Consider the following 13,612-nt stretch of genomic DNA (forward strand, 5'->3'; position numbering starts at 1 on the left):
AAATGCTAATGGTAATGGTAGAGAGTGGCGGCGGTCGAGTAGCTGCCACTGCCACTGCCACATGCCAGTTGAGGCAGGAGGCACTCTGCCAGAGGCAATACATTTTCCAAGTGAAATATGCATATAAAACGTCACGTTTTAGCTTGCCTGCCTGCCATGGTGGCGCCTCAAACCTCAAAAACCGCTGACTGCAAAATTGAATCTGGCTGATGGTTGATGTTTGATGTTATTAAATATTATACTCTTCATAAAGAGACGGAGAATTATAACTTTAGTTAGATATTTGGACAGCTAAAATGGGTAGAAATCAAATCCTAAAAGAAAGAAGAAAATGAAAGGTTTCCCATCAACATTTTAGTTTAAATTTGTAACTCTCTCTTTCTCTTCATTAACATTCTCGTTCTTGCACATTTTAACGCACTGTACCCTCTATTTAAGTGCTCTGAATGTTCAAAAAGAGTATCTTAATCTTCGACTCTTGAAAACTATCCTTTCACCTTGATGATAGTTCCCTCTGATGATGATGCCTCTTTTTGATGTCTTCACGCCTTGCTATACCCCTCGGATTTGGTGGTTGATGAAGCATTTTTTACTGAGGATTTGCGTGTCGACTAATAGTGAGCTGCAGTTTTCTGCATTTTAAGTAGTGGCAACGCCCCCTTCTACAATTTATGTGTTGGTTTCCCCTTCCTTCTGCTGCTTAGGTTTCTTGTGTGGCTGCCAAATGTTTGCTCAACTTTCTCGAACATCCCCTGTCGCCTTAGCTTTTTGACTTGTCCAAAAATTGATTTGCTGGAAGCCTACACCTTTATTTGCGTAATGCCCATGCACTTGTTGTCGGCCCGGCCTGCGGCTGTAGCTGCTGCTCTGATCGTTTACCTCTTTCTGCCTACGGTTTTTAATTACGCAAGAGACGACCGTCTGCCAATTTGCATGCAGTGCGTGCCAAGAGCCAACAGTCGTGAGCCGAAGGAGGAGGAGGCCTGGGCTTGCAATGAAAAATGCCTTTCCCCCAGTGTGGCGCGTACGCCCGTCGGACTAAGTGGCAGAAGTTCATCGACATTGCAGTGGAGAGTGGAAAGGGGAGCGGGAGTAAAAAAAGGTTTTACCGCTTGTGGGCGTGTATTGGTTTATATGTAGATTGGTTTTGGTGCAACGAAGCAGAGAGACAAGGGTCAAGGTTGATATTTCTAGGGGATTTGCTTAAACGATTGATGCGTCTCTTGGAAAGGTTCATTTGCACTAATAAATCTCAAATTAAATATTTCAAACTTTCCGAAAAGTCAGTTAATAGTTAGATGAAACGCAATCATTCAACTTTATTCTAAGTATGGAAAAACAACATAAAAAATGCCCATAAACATCTCAAAAAAACCCCGACCTTACTTCATATCCTTACCCAACCTAGGACAATCCTATCCTTAATGTCCTCTATGTCCTCGATGGCCTCATATGCTTGGTATCTGCGCAGTTAAACGTCCATCAAATGTGCCATCGCAGCCCCTTCCCATGGCCTACATTGTGACCTGTCGCTTCCTGAGCACCAAGCCCCACCACACACACACCTTGAATTTCAAGAAAACAATAAAATGACAACACGCCAAAAGACAGAAAGAGGGGTCAAAGAGAGGAGCGGTGAATGTCAAACGGAAGTGATACTTTAACCCTTCCAGACGGAGAAAGAGAGAGAGAGAAAGTAACGGGGACCATTTCCATTAGCAGCACAAACGTTGAATGATCCGAATGACGTTTCCCATAAACGAAAGGAGATTAATACAATGTAGAAACCATTTGGGAAGAAAGATTTCCACTCTCCAATTCCTGATTTAATGTATGAAAATATAAAAAACTTTTAAAAATGCTGTACATAAATGTTGAAGTCTTAAGAGAATGCTTGTAGCAAATATTAAATTGGGACTTACGGGCTTAGGTTTAGGCAATCAAAAATGCCGCAGATACAACATTATTTACGTTATCAACGGAGCATTTCCATGGGTAAATCTAAGGCGCAAAAACCCCACAAAAGATACACAAAACAGGCTGCAAAATATTTGAAGCAAAATGTTTAGACGAAAGAAATTTGTTTATACCAAAAGTCAGACATGGAAGATATCATTACAGCTAGAGAAGGCAGAGTGGAGCGGGCATCCGTTCTGTAATACGGTCAAGGTCTAAAATATTTTCTGAGGGCAATATGGGGAAAAGTGGAAGAGAGAGATCACAAAGTGGGGATAAATTTATGGCAGGCGTTGTACCGAAAAATCTCTCAAAAATAGGAACACTTTGGGCATTACTTTTGCTCCTATTTGTTCCTACTATTTATAGACGAACGCGTCGATGTGTTGGGTCTTTGCGTTTACAAGTGGCACGCATAAATTAGCAACAGAAAAATTAAAGAAAAAATCATCTAATTTTTGTATTTCTCCCTCTCTTATTTTTGTTGGTTTTCAGAACAAACATCTTGTGGTGGAGCCCATAGATTTTGAGGCATTTGTGGCCAAAAATAAAACAGTAATCCAAAATGATCCACAAAGGGAGTTGCTCATCTATCCAGCAGATGATGTTTCAGTAAGTAAAATAAACATTTAAAAGAGAAGTTTCCCCTGTACTCAACATTCGTTTCTCCCCTTTAGGAGATCATTATGCCGAGGAAGCAGCGTACCACTGCCAAATCAGTGGCGGATCGCTTCGAGCCACCCAACGAGGCAATTGTGTGTCCATTGCATGGCGCTTTGATGGGGAATGGGAATGGGAACGGTCACAGTCAGGTGAGCCGCCAGGGCAGCACTCAATCGAATGGCAGTCTCCACAATGGGAATGGGAATGGTCACAGCAGCTGCAGCAGTTTGAGCAGCGCCAATGGGCACCATCAGCTGTCACGCAAGAGTTCACAGTGCTCGTCGAATGGTTCGACAAGTCAGAAAGTGTCACAGGAATCATCCTATGAGTCAGCCCTGTCCTCCATTACACTGCGTTCTCATCTGGCGCAGCCCGAAGAGGCGGATGAGTTGTCGGAAGAGGCACCTGGAGAAGATTCCAGCGCTCAGGGATCACGTGCCGAGTGCACACGATTCACACGACAGGCGCTTTACACTTACAGAGCCAAGAATCATTTGATTCATTATAAATATAATGCTTATGGCGGCAACTGTCATGATTTGCCCAGGTAAGTGCATGAAATATTATTCAGAGATCCCTAATAAAGCGCCCACTCCCCACCTTTCGTTTAGCATCTCACCTGGCGAGGAACTGCTGGAGGAAGTTTACGAAATTGATGCCGATCAGGATCGCATTGATGAACAAATGACACGCTCCCAAGCGGACACCATTACCAAGCAGGGATATCTGCTGAAGGGACCCGATTCGGCCGCCGATCGAATGTTTGCCAATATAGGCAACAAATCGTTCAAGCGTCGCTATTGCTATCTGCGGCAGGAGATCGACGGCACTTACATGTTGGAGCTGCACAAGGATGAGAAGCAGGGCGATGCCAAGGCCACCATTGTCATGGACTTTTGCACAGAAGTTGTTCAAGTAGGAGACGGCATATGTTCCCTCCGGTCATTCCCTTTCATTAATTAATTGTTGAACCCTTTGCAGAATCCCAAACGTGGACGCTTTTGCTTTGAGCTACGCATGACAGCGGGCCACAAGTCCTTCACTCTGGCCGCCGAGAATGAGCAGGACTTTAAGGATTGGCTGAGCAAACTCTCCTCAGTGCTGGCCCAGAATCGTGCACAGGAGGAGAAGCGCAAGGCGTCGCTCGAGCGTCAGCCATCAGCGGGTCCACAGTTGGCGCTGCCAGCGGAGCAGCAGCCCACATTTGGCACTCTCAAGGGTCTGGATCAATCGCTGCATCCGCAGCTGATGAAATACGGCAGGGAGACGGATCACTCGATTGCCTTGGCTCGGAAGGAGCAGCGGAGACGTCTGTTTGCCTGCTATCAGTCCCCCTCGAAGGCCACAGCCAACGATAGTGTTGAGCAATATCGCGAGAATTTCGGCACACGAATGCTCCTCACGTGCCACAGTCTGCGCTTTCGGCTGCAGTGTGTGGCCGCAGATGCTGGGCCCGGGGTGGATGCGGAACAGCAGGTGGAGCCGTATATTACCAGCCTGGCGCTGTACGATGCCAAGGCTGGACGCAAGCTCAGCGAGAGTTTCTACTTCAATGTGAATGACTCGTGGAATGCTCAACTGCTGCCGAATACACCTGTGCCGGCCTCCGTGGCGGGCTGTGGCGTGCCCCGTCGTGCCGCAGACGGAGATGACAGGAATGCCTCGCAGGCGCCGCACTCCCTCTTCGATGGTGTGTCCGCGGAGCTGCTGCGCTGCCCCCGCCAACAGTTCCAGCAGCTGCGTCAGTGCCTGCTCTCGGTGCGTGCGCCCCATGCAGACATCTATCTGGTGGTGCGCGTGGAGAAGGTTCTGCAGTGTGGTATCGCACAGGCCGCAGAGCCCTACCTGAAGGCCGGCAAGGATCCGAAGCTAGGCCAAAAAGTGTGCAAGGCGGCCAAGAACTGCGCCCAGCATATTGGACACTATCGCCAGCCGTTTGCCTGGGCGGCCAAGCCTCTGTTCAAGCTCTACAGCCACGAGCTGGACGTGGAGCCGCACAAGGAGTTCGACTTTAGTCCCATCTATCGCCAGGAGTTGCCCAAGCTCAAGGACGAGGAGTTGCTCAAGCTCCTGGTGGACTATCGCAAGCCAGAGAAACTCAGCAAGCTGACCATCATTCCGGGCTGCCTCAAGATGCAGCTGCAGATCGTCGACACAGTGCCCTGTGGTCTGAGCAAGTCGCTGGCTCCACTCTCGACCTTTAGTCCGGCCTCCAAGCAGCCGCCCACGCTGGAGCTGGCTGAATTCCAAAACCAAAGCGAAAGGGAAGCTCATCCTTACACCAGCTTCTGCAATCATCTTTATGTCTATCCGCTGAGTCTGCAGTTCGACAGCCAGAAGCTGTTCTCGCGTGCCAGAAACATCACGGTCGTTGTGGAGCTCCGAGACGGCGACGGGGAGTACAGTAAGCCCTTGAAGGTAATGTTTATAGGCAGCTAAAGTTTAAGTATCTTCTGTAATACATTTCTCCCTGTTTCCATTCTTCCAGTGCATCTATGGACGACCTGGACAGGATCTGCTAGTCTCACAAATCGCCTGCCCCGTGCTCCATCACAATGTCACGCCCACTTGGTACGAGGAGATCAAGCTGCGTCTTCCTTTGGGTTTATTTCCTGAGCATCATTTGCTCTTCTCGTTCTACCATGTGTCCTGCAATCTGAGCAAGAAGCGTGATGCACAGGCAGCCTTTGAGACGCCCATTGGGTATGCCTGGCTGCCGCTGCTGCAAAAGAATCGCATCTGTTTGGAGGAGCAGTCGCTGCCAGTGGCTGCCACATTGCCAGTGGGTTATCTGTCCATACAGCCGCTCGGCTGGGGCAAGGGGGTAAGTGAATGATTCGCTGAAGCTTTGCTCTCTCATCACACTCATGATTTTGTTTGTCTCTTTTTGTGTCTCTTACAAAACCCCATCAAAATCATTTCCACATTCATCCTGGCTCAAAAACTAACCTTCGCTCTTTGTTTCCCCTCTCTTTGTTGCCGCCGCACGTTGCATCCGCATGCTTGCACCTTCCCGCCATCCACAATCTCTGGCTCTCCTACAAACCCTTCCAATTTCTTAGCAGAACTGCGGCCCCGACATCCAATGGATCGACAATCAGCGCCCCCTGTACACCGTGGCCCTGCGACTGGACTCCACAGTGCTGACGGCGGATCAGCATCTGCACAACTTTTTTGCGCACTGCGAGCGACTGCTGGAGGGTGGCAAGACGGGCGCACTGCCAGCTGAGACGGAGACCTGCAAGATACTGAAGGCGGCGCATGCCATTGATATGCGTTCGCTGATCAGCTACCTGCCGACGCTCCTCAACGAACTGTTTACGCTGCTGGTGCACACACAGTCCGAGGAGATTGGCCTGAATGTGATACGTCTGTTGACCAACATCATCCATCTGATAAGCTTCGATGCGAAGCGTCCCGATCTGCTGGCTTCGTATGTGAAGTTTGTGTTCCATGCGCCCTACTACAGCCAGCAGACGGCACGACTGCGCACGGTGCATGGGGAGCTGTGCAGGCATCTGCCGTATCTGCTGAATCCCAAGAACACAGACTTCCTCATTGTCAACAAATTCATGCGCTATTCGGCCATCTTTTTCGACTTGATTGTGAAGAGCATGGCGCAGCATTTGCTGGCCACTGGCAGGATTCGTATGCTGCGGAACGAACGGTTTCCCAAGGAGTATGCGGATCGGGTGGAGCAGCTGATCAAGGTGCTGATCATATACATCACGACACGCTACGATGACTTGGGTGAGGAGACGCAGCTGCTAAATCGCTCGCTGGCCCGTTTCGTGCGGCAATGTTTGAGCTACATGGATCGGGGATTTGTCTATCGCTTGATACGCTGCTACATGGAGGAGTTTTCACCCGGCAATCCACGTGTGCTGCACGAATACAAATTCAACTTTCTGCAGGAGATTTGCCAGCACGAGCATTATGTGCCGCTCAATCTGCCCTTTGTGCTGAACCCAAAGAATCGTCCGCCCGAGATGATGCAACACTTTACGCTATCCGAGGAGTTTTGTCGTCAGCACTTCCTCTCGGGTCTGCTGCTGCAGGAGCTGAAGAGCAGCCTCAATGAGGTGGGACATGTGCGGCGGCATGCGCTGGCCATCTTTAAGGATCTGCTGGCCAAGCACGAGTTGGACGGACGCTACCAGCAGCGTGGACAGCTCTCGCGCATCGCTCTGCTCTACGTGCCATGGCTGGGCATAGTCATGGACAATCTGCATCGCATAGACGATCTGTCCGAGACGCCGGGAGCGACCACGCCCAACGGACATGTCTATGTGGATTCCGCCTCGTACACCAAACGCCTGAGCTGCTCGAGCAGCTATGTTTTCAGCAAGGATTCGTCGACATTTGGCTCACTGACATCCACACCGCGCTCCAAGAATCGTTTGACAATGCACAACGAACAGCTCAGTCCGTGCCGCACTTCGGTGCACATGAAAGAGAACAATTTTCTGGCCGCGATTGCGGGACAGCCCATAAGCAATGGCATATCCAATCTATCACTCAACTCAAACACGGATTCAGGCGTAAGTAGAAGCCAACAAGTGCTGAAACTATTTGTCTATAATTATGTTTCTTATAGCACTCGCAGGACACCACCACCATCGGCGCGTACACCAACGGGGACACAGATGTGGCCCTGCGCAATGGTCACAATCGTTCAGTGAGCTTCACGCATGCCCAGATCCTGTCACGCTGCGACAAGTTTAGTGTTGGCGAGAGCAGGGATCTGCTCTTGGGTTTCCTCTTTATTGTAAAGCACTTGTCTCAGGATCAGATTGTGGCCTGGTGGCAGAACTGCAACGAAACGGAGACCCTGCAGTTCCTGGCCATACTTGATCTTTCGCTGCAACACTTTCGCTATGTGGGCAAAAAGAATGTGCAGCTTACGCCGGACTCGCGACAGTTGCGTGCCACAAAGGCGCACACGCTGCCCGCGCGGACTACGCCACCCACGGGCCTGGATAACGGGCATCAGCAGGAGCAGCCGAGCAGCGGCACACTGAATCAGCCGAGAGAACATCTGCTGGAGGACTTGGCCAGGACACAGCTGGCATTGTACGAATCAAATCTGGCCACAGAGGTGGGCATGATCATACTCGACTGCCTGGGCATGTATGTCCTGCAGTTCCGTCAGCTGCTGACCGACAGCCTGGTGCTGCGCAAGCTGGCGCGGGTATATCTGCGCTTCCTGCAGCTGGGACAGTCGGAGAGGCTCTCCAAGCATGTGTTTGCCGCCCTGCGCGCGTTTATCAACAACTATTCGGTGGCCCTGTTCAAGGGCAATGCCATGCTGTGTGGGCAGATGGTGTACGAGCTGCTGAAGGCCTGCGACAGTCGCCTCGTGGAGATCCGACACGAATCCTGCGCCGTTCTGTATCTGCTGATGCGCAGTAATTTCGAGTTTAGCGGTCGCAAGGCCTTGACCCGCGTGCACCTGCAGGTCATCATCTCGGTGTCGCAGATGATTGGCAATGTGATTGGCCTGAACAATGCCCGCTTCCAGGAGAGTTTGTCGATCATCAACAGCTATGCCAACAGCGACAAGGCCATGAAGGGCACCGGCTTCCCCATGGAGGTGAAGGATCTAACGCGTCGCGTGCGCACTGTCCTCATGGCCACCGCTCAGATGCAGGCGCACCACATGGACCCGGAGCGGCTGCTCGAACTGCAGCATTCGCTGGCCAATTCGTATGCCTCCACGCCCGAGCTGAGGCACACCTGGCTGGTCACCATGGCACGCAATCACGAGCAGAACGGCAATCTCTCGGAGGCCGCCTGCTGCCATCTGCACATCGCCGCCCTCATGTGCGAGTATCTGCGCCTGCGTGGCACCGCCTGCTCCAGTCTCACCTGGTCCTCGGCGTCCTTTGGCAAGATCTCACGCAACATACCGCTGGATGAGCAGGGCCTCAAGCTGGATGCTGGCGCCCAGGACTCGCAGTACACCGAATACATGCTGCTCGAACAGCTAAAGCAGTGCGCCGATCTGCTGGATCGTGCCGAGCGCTTCGAGTGCCTCGGCGATCTGTACAAGCTCATTTTGCCCATACACGAGAGGGCCCGCGACTTTATCGAACTCTCCAACTGCTACGAGCATTTGGCGCAGGCTTACAGCAAGATTGTGGAGGTCAATCGGTCGGGCAAACGCATGCTGGGTCGCTTCTACAGAGTTGTCTTTTATGGAATGGTGAGGTTACCAGAGTTTGAGGAAGAATTATCGCTTTAATTGATGCTCCTTCTTGCAGATGTACTTTGAGGAGGATCATGCCATCGAGTATGTGTACAAGGAACCAAAGCTCACTTCGTTGAGTGAGATATCCGAGCGTTTGGCCAAGCAATATCAGGAGAAGTTTGGTGCGGATGTTGTCAAGTTAATCATGGACTCGTCGCCGGTGAGTGTCAGCATAAACGGAAGGGTATCTCGAAGATGAGGAAGGCATATCAACTGCCAGCAAGGGCACTTCTTGCTGCTGACACTGCTCTACACATTTCTCCGCCAGCTAAAAGAAAGATAGGAATTGATTTAGGCTATTGAACTCATCAATAATCTCATCTGGAAGAGGCCAAAACTATGGCACTAAACACTTTTTTTTTAATCCCAAAAGGACCAACTCAAACAGAACGTACAATTGCACTTGATGCCAAAATAATTACTTGAATAGATAATCATTGTAGAGCAAATCGTGTTCGCTGTCGCCGTGCATAAGACTCAGGCGCTGTAAACAGAAATACCAATAGAAGTTTCTAGATCCCTTGTTGAGAAACTTACCCGCTTGACTTCCAGCTGACGCATCATCGAAGCATGTGTGCTACGTGGCTGCATCTTTTTGGAGCCCCCTTGGGTGTTACTTTTTGTCTTCGTGGCAGTCGCTCCTCCACGATTGTTGGCACTTTCAGTACCCGACGCCTGGTTGCTGTTTCAAGGTGGAACCAGTGTTAGGGGTAGAATTTGTATACCTAAACCTTGAGACTTACGCGAGATTCACTGGTTGCTTTTGTGTAACCGCAGCAGATCTGCCACTGACCACTCGAGCGGCCATGCTGCCGGAAGGCTGACTAAGTGCAGCTGCTCCCGTTTTGGCAACACGCTGATGGGTTTTAGCGTGCACTCCTGTGGCAATCAATTGTGTTTGTCGCTCCGACTGCAGCTTCTTGGTCACCGCAGATGTTTGGCTCATTTCCTGGGACACTGTGGACACCCTTTCCTTCTGGTTGAGGCGTGGATTCTTGCGAGCTGCGGACGGTTGGCTCTTGGGTGCCTTGTAAGCCAACTTCTGGCAGATGGCTGGCGTGGATGGCGGTCCACACTGTTCCAAGTCATTCGGCATTACCTCTTGCAGGTCCGCCTCGCTGAGTTGGTTCACCAGCTGCAGGCCATTGTCGTCTTCAAAGCGATAGCGATTGTCCCTCATATACTGTCGTCGATCCGTTTCCAATTGCTTGCCGCAAAGTGTAATGTCATCGCCCTCAAACTCGGAATTATTGCAAGAGGCAAAGACCTCCTCCTCATCCGCATCATCGACCATGGCAGCTTTCGGATATGGCTGACCGGACTTGCGGGGACTCTCAACTGGTGTGGCGGCACAGCTTCTGTGTGAAATCATTCCCAGACTGTGGAACAGCTCCTTGAAGGCCAATTGGGTGACCCTATCCTGTGTGCGCATCGACTCGGTGTAGCTGAAGAAGTTGTCAAAGAGCTTGATACCCTCGATCTGTTGCTCAATCTCCAGTTCCGTGTAGCTGCGATGCCTGTTCATGCGACCCTTGGGCGTCACCACTGCATGGGTGTGCTCCAGCTTCTCGCTTAGCTGATCGTTCACGCGTATTAGGAACTGATTGACAAACACAATCTCCGGTTTGCTGGCAAACACCTCGGGCTCACTGAGTTGCAGCGCGAGGCAAGTGTCCCTGCACAATGCCTCGTCCAGCATATGCTTGCCACCGACACACTCCTTTGTCGTAAACTTTACATTGAGGCCCCGGCCATTGGGCAAGAGAGCCACAACGACGGTGTCCAGGGGCATCTGTTCATCACCCAGCTCGGTGAGAAACTCGAAGATTTGCCGCTGTATATAGATCTCCTGCATATTGCGTTGGGATTTGTTTGCATCGTTAATTCTGTCACCATGCCTCGACGTAGAAGCTGTTTCTTTCCCCGCGGACTTTTGTTTATAGGAGGGAACCAACTCCTTTGTTTCTCGGGCCTTCGCTTCCAGTTTCTTATACGAGGGAACAAATTCCTTCACCTCTGATTTCTTGGATAAGAGAACAAACTCCTTCACCTCTGAGCTCTTTGATGAGGGAACAAACTCCTTGACCTCTGAGTTCTTGCACTTGCCCACAAATTCCTTTATGTCCAAGTTCGCAAACTCTTTCCGTTCGGAGCTCTTAAACGATGGCACAAACTCCTTTGCCTCGGGATTCAATGAAGACTCACCTTGGCTTTGGGTGAGACCCACCTCGTTCTTCAATGCCTGCCCCAAAGTATAGAAATTCAGAGCCTGTTGTCGATGCCATAAACCATCGTCCATTCTGTGGTTTATTCTTGTAGAATTTTGTCGTGGTTTTCGTTATAAATATATTATTTAAAAATCCAAAGTAAACACACAATTTAATAGAGTTTGGTAGAGATGCTGTTGTGGATTCTAGTGAATGAATTGTTTTATCATAATTTTCAAGGATAACTTGGGTGGAAGCTTTTTAACGATTGATGTCCCCGCTTGCTTACAGGTTAAAGTCGATGAACTGGATGCCAAGTTGGCCTACATACAGGTCACCCATGTGATTCCCTTCTTTACCAAAACAGAGCTCGATCAGCGTCTCAATGAATTCGAGCAGAATCATGATGTGAACACCTTCATGTACGAGACACCATTCACCAAGTCGGGGGCAGCACGTGGCAGCGTCGAGGAGCAGTGGAAACGCAAGACCGTCATAGAGAGTGAGCAAAATAATTAAATTTCGACTTTTTTTAACTTGTTTGTCTTTCCCTTAGCCACATACTCGTTTCCTTATGTGTTGAAGCGTATTCCTGTCAAGTCCCGCGAGATTATCGAACTGAGTCCCATTGAAGTGGCCATCGATGAGATGCAATCAAAGGTTTCAGAGCTTGAGGAGATCATCATGCCGCCAGCCGATGTCAAGAAGTTGCAGTTGCGCCTACAAGGCAGCGTGGCAGTGACTGTGAATGCCGGTCCGCTTGCCTATGCACACGCCTTTCTGGATGCCAAGGTGATCAATAACTTTTCACTCGATCGCGTTGGTGATCTGAAGGATGTTTTTCGGTATGTTTTATGGCATTATCCTCCCTGCGAGTGGCGTAATTAATTTCGTTTTATGCAGTGACTTCATTGGGGTCTGCCACAAAGCTTTGTGCGTGAACGAGCGGATGATCAGTGCCGATCAGAAGGAGTATCATCATGTGCTGAAGGAGAACTACGAGAAACTGTGTCTGGCACTCAGTGAGTTGCTAGACGATGAGTCCTTCCAGCCGCTTAGCGAAGATGCCGAAAGCATTAATCAGCGCAACAGCATGGCTTTATTCAACGCAATCAGTGGCGCCTCACATAACTCAAGTACTGCATAAGTTACTCAAAAATCAAAAGTACACGCACAGCTACTAAAAAAACAGAGATAATAATCGTAGAGAGCGTAGAGCGTAGAGCGTAGAGAGCGTTAAGCCTAAAAATTGTTTTGGTGTTCCTTTTCTTTGATGTTGTTGTTCAAATTGAAATTTCCTTGTGGCAGGTAATGCGAGAATTTTGGGTTTAAGTGCATGCCAACTAACATCCTCCAAAGGGAAAGAAAGTCTATCCATCTAACCATTGGCTATATGAAAATTAACACGAATCGAATTTAAGTGTAAGCTTTATTGGAAACTTACTAACACCAATTGCCATGCCATTATGTTCCCCCCTCATCGAAGATCTTCCTGTACCAGTGTATTAATTTGTCTCTAATTTTACCTTTTTAGGATTGTATTTTGTCGAGCAAAATACCAACACCACCCACAACCACCATCACCATCACCACCATCCCCACATACACACACAGAACTCCTTAAATAATCCATAACCGATTGAATACCCTATTGTAAACACTTGTTAATTTCTGTATCTAATTTTTAAGTGACTGAGATCTTTGATTTGATTTTAATTGTATATTCATTTTTGACTTTATATCATATAATTTGTATATTTTTATGACATGCCCGAAATCACTTATGAACCTCGAATTAATTGTAAAACTTAGCTTTAGATTTGTATATTATTATTTAAATTAAATTGATTTGAATTGTGAATTGAATCTATACCGTACATAGTGTAACCTGAATCAGCTACTTTATTAGATGAAATCTGCTAACTTTGTGTCTTCTTGCAAACTCTGAATGGCTAACAAATTGTTTAATAATTTAACTATTCCTAAACCTAATTGTGTAACTAGGCAAATAAGCTGCAATAAGCAAAAGAACTTACCAAAGTATTCAGATAAAGGAAATATCAAAATAAATATATATATTTACATGCATTTTCTAGTGAAATATAACTATAAAGAATTAAATAAAAATATATGCATTAAATGTTCACCATCGCAGTGTTTATTATTAGCTTAGTTCTCTAAAAAGTTCATAAAGTTTTTATGGTAGAATAAAAATTGTTCTACCAAGTATAGAATGTAGGAGGCTGGGCAACCGACGGCAGCTTCGCAAAGATGGCTGCAAAATGGAAAGTGAACTCATACATATATTTGTTCATCGTTTGTAAAGTCCATGAGTCCACGTCCAAAGCCGCCGCCTCGTTGGTAGAGGATCCCTGGAGATCAGAACGGAATCGTCAGTCTCGCTCGAGCTAGAGTGACGGCTGTTGCTGTCGATGAAATCAATTATCTATGGAAAAGATATGGAGACATCACCATTCTTTGTTCTTCTTTATCTTCTCATCGAAAGATAAAGATAAAGAATTATGATAAGCTTCTT

General features: G+C 48.4%; 2 protein-coding genes across 8 annotated transcripts in view; one reads left to right on the plus strand and one right to left on the minus strand.

Moving 5' to 3' along the window:
• Nucleotides 1-13,164, plus strand: part of LOC117584837 (dedicator of cytokinesis protein 11) — a 26,741-nt gene extending 13,577 nt beyond the window's left edge. For 2 of the 7 annotated variants that reach the window (XM_034273970.1, XM_034273973.1), the window contains 11 exons: nt 2,452-2,568; nt 2,634-3,166; nt 3,231-3,534; nt 3,601-5,037; nt 5,108-5,443; nt 5,682-7,160; nt 7,217-8,824; nt 8,883-9,029; nt 11,368-11,578; nt 11,633-11,921; nt 11,980-13,164. In XM_034273970.1, the coding sequence (XP_034129861.1) occupies nt 2,452-2,568; nt 2,634-3,166; nt 3,231-3,534; nt 3,601-5,037; nt 5,108-5,443; nt 5,682-7,160; nt 7,217-8,824; nt 8,883-9,029; nt 11,368-11,578; nt 11,633-11,921; nt 11,980-12,223 (6,705 nt within the window). In that variant the 3' untranslated portion in view covers nt 12,224-13,164. The remainder of the gene's footprint in view (nt 1-2,451; nt 2,569-2,633; nt 3,167-3,230; nt 3,535-3,600; nt 5,038-5,107; nt 5,444-5,681; nt 7,161-7,216; nt 8,825-8,882; nt 9,030-11,367; nt 11,579-11,632; nt 11,922-11,979) is intronic. The other 5 variants (XR_004573879.1, XM_034273968.1, XM_034273972.1 and 2 more) reach the window with 5 other exon arrangements.
• On the minus strand, nt 9,185-11,271 carry LOC117584838. Its single transcript, XM_034273974.1, has 3 exons — nt 9,613-11,271; nt 9,407-9,551; nt 9,185-9,353 (listed from the first exon to the last, which is right to left on the minus strand). The coding sequence occupies exons 1-3, from the start codon at nt 11,166-11,168 to the stop codon at nt 9,288-9,290; spliced, it is 1,767 nt and encodes a 588-aa protein (XP_034129865.1). The 5' UTR covers nt 11,169-11,271; the 3' UTR covers nt 9,185-9,287.
• Nucleotides 13,165-13,612: the final 448 nt, after the last annotated feature.

Source organism: Drosophila guanche, unplaced genomic scaffold (genome assembly GCF_900245975.1).
Source record: "Drosophila guanche unplaced genomic scaffold, DGUA_6, whole genome shotgun sequence".
Classification (NCBI taxonomy): domain Eukaryota; kingdom Metazoa; phylum Arthropoda; class Insecta; order Diptera; family Drosophilidae; genus Drosophila; species Drosophila guanche.

Bases quoted from the DNA above. Each gene is read 5' to 3' on its own strand.
- LOC117584838 (XM_034273974.1), bottom strand. From the start codon at position 11,168: ATGGACGATGGTTTATGGCATCGACAACAGGCTCTGAATTTCTATACT. The intron at 9,552-9,612 runs GTAAGTCTCAAG...ACCTTGAAACAG, and splicing joins AAGCAACCAGTGAATCTCGC to CAACCAGGCGTCGGGTACTG. The intron at 9,354-9,406 runs GTAAGTTTCTCA...TTCTGTTTACAG, and splicing joins GTCAGCTGGAAGTCAAGCGG to CGCCTGAGTCTTATGCACGG.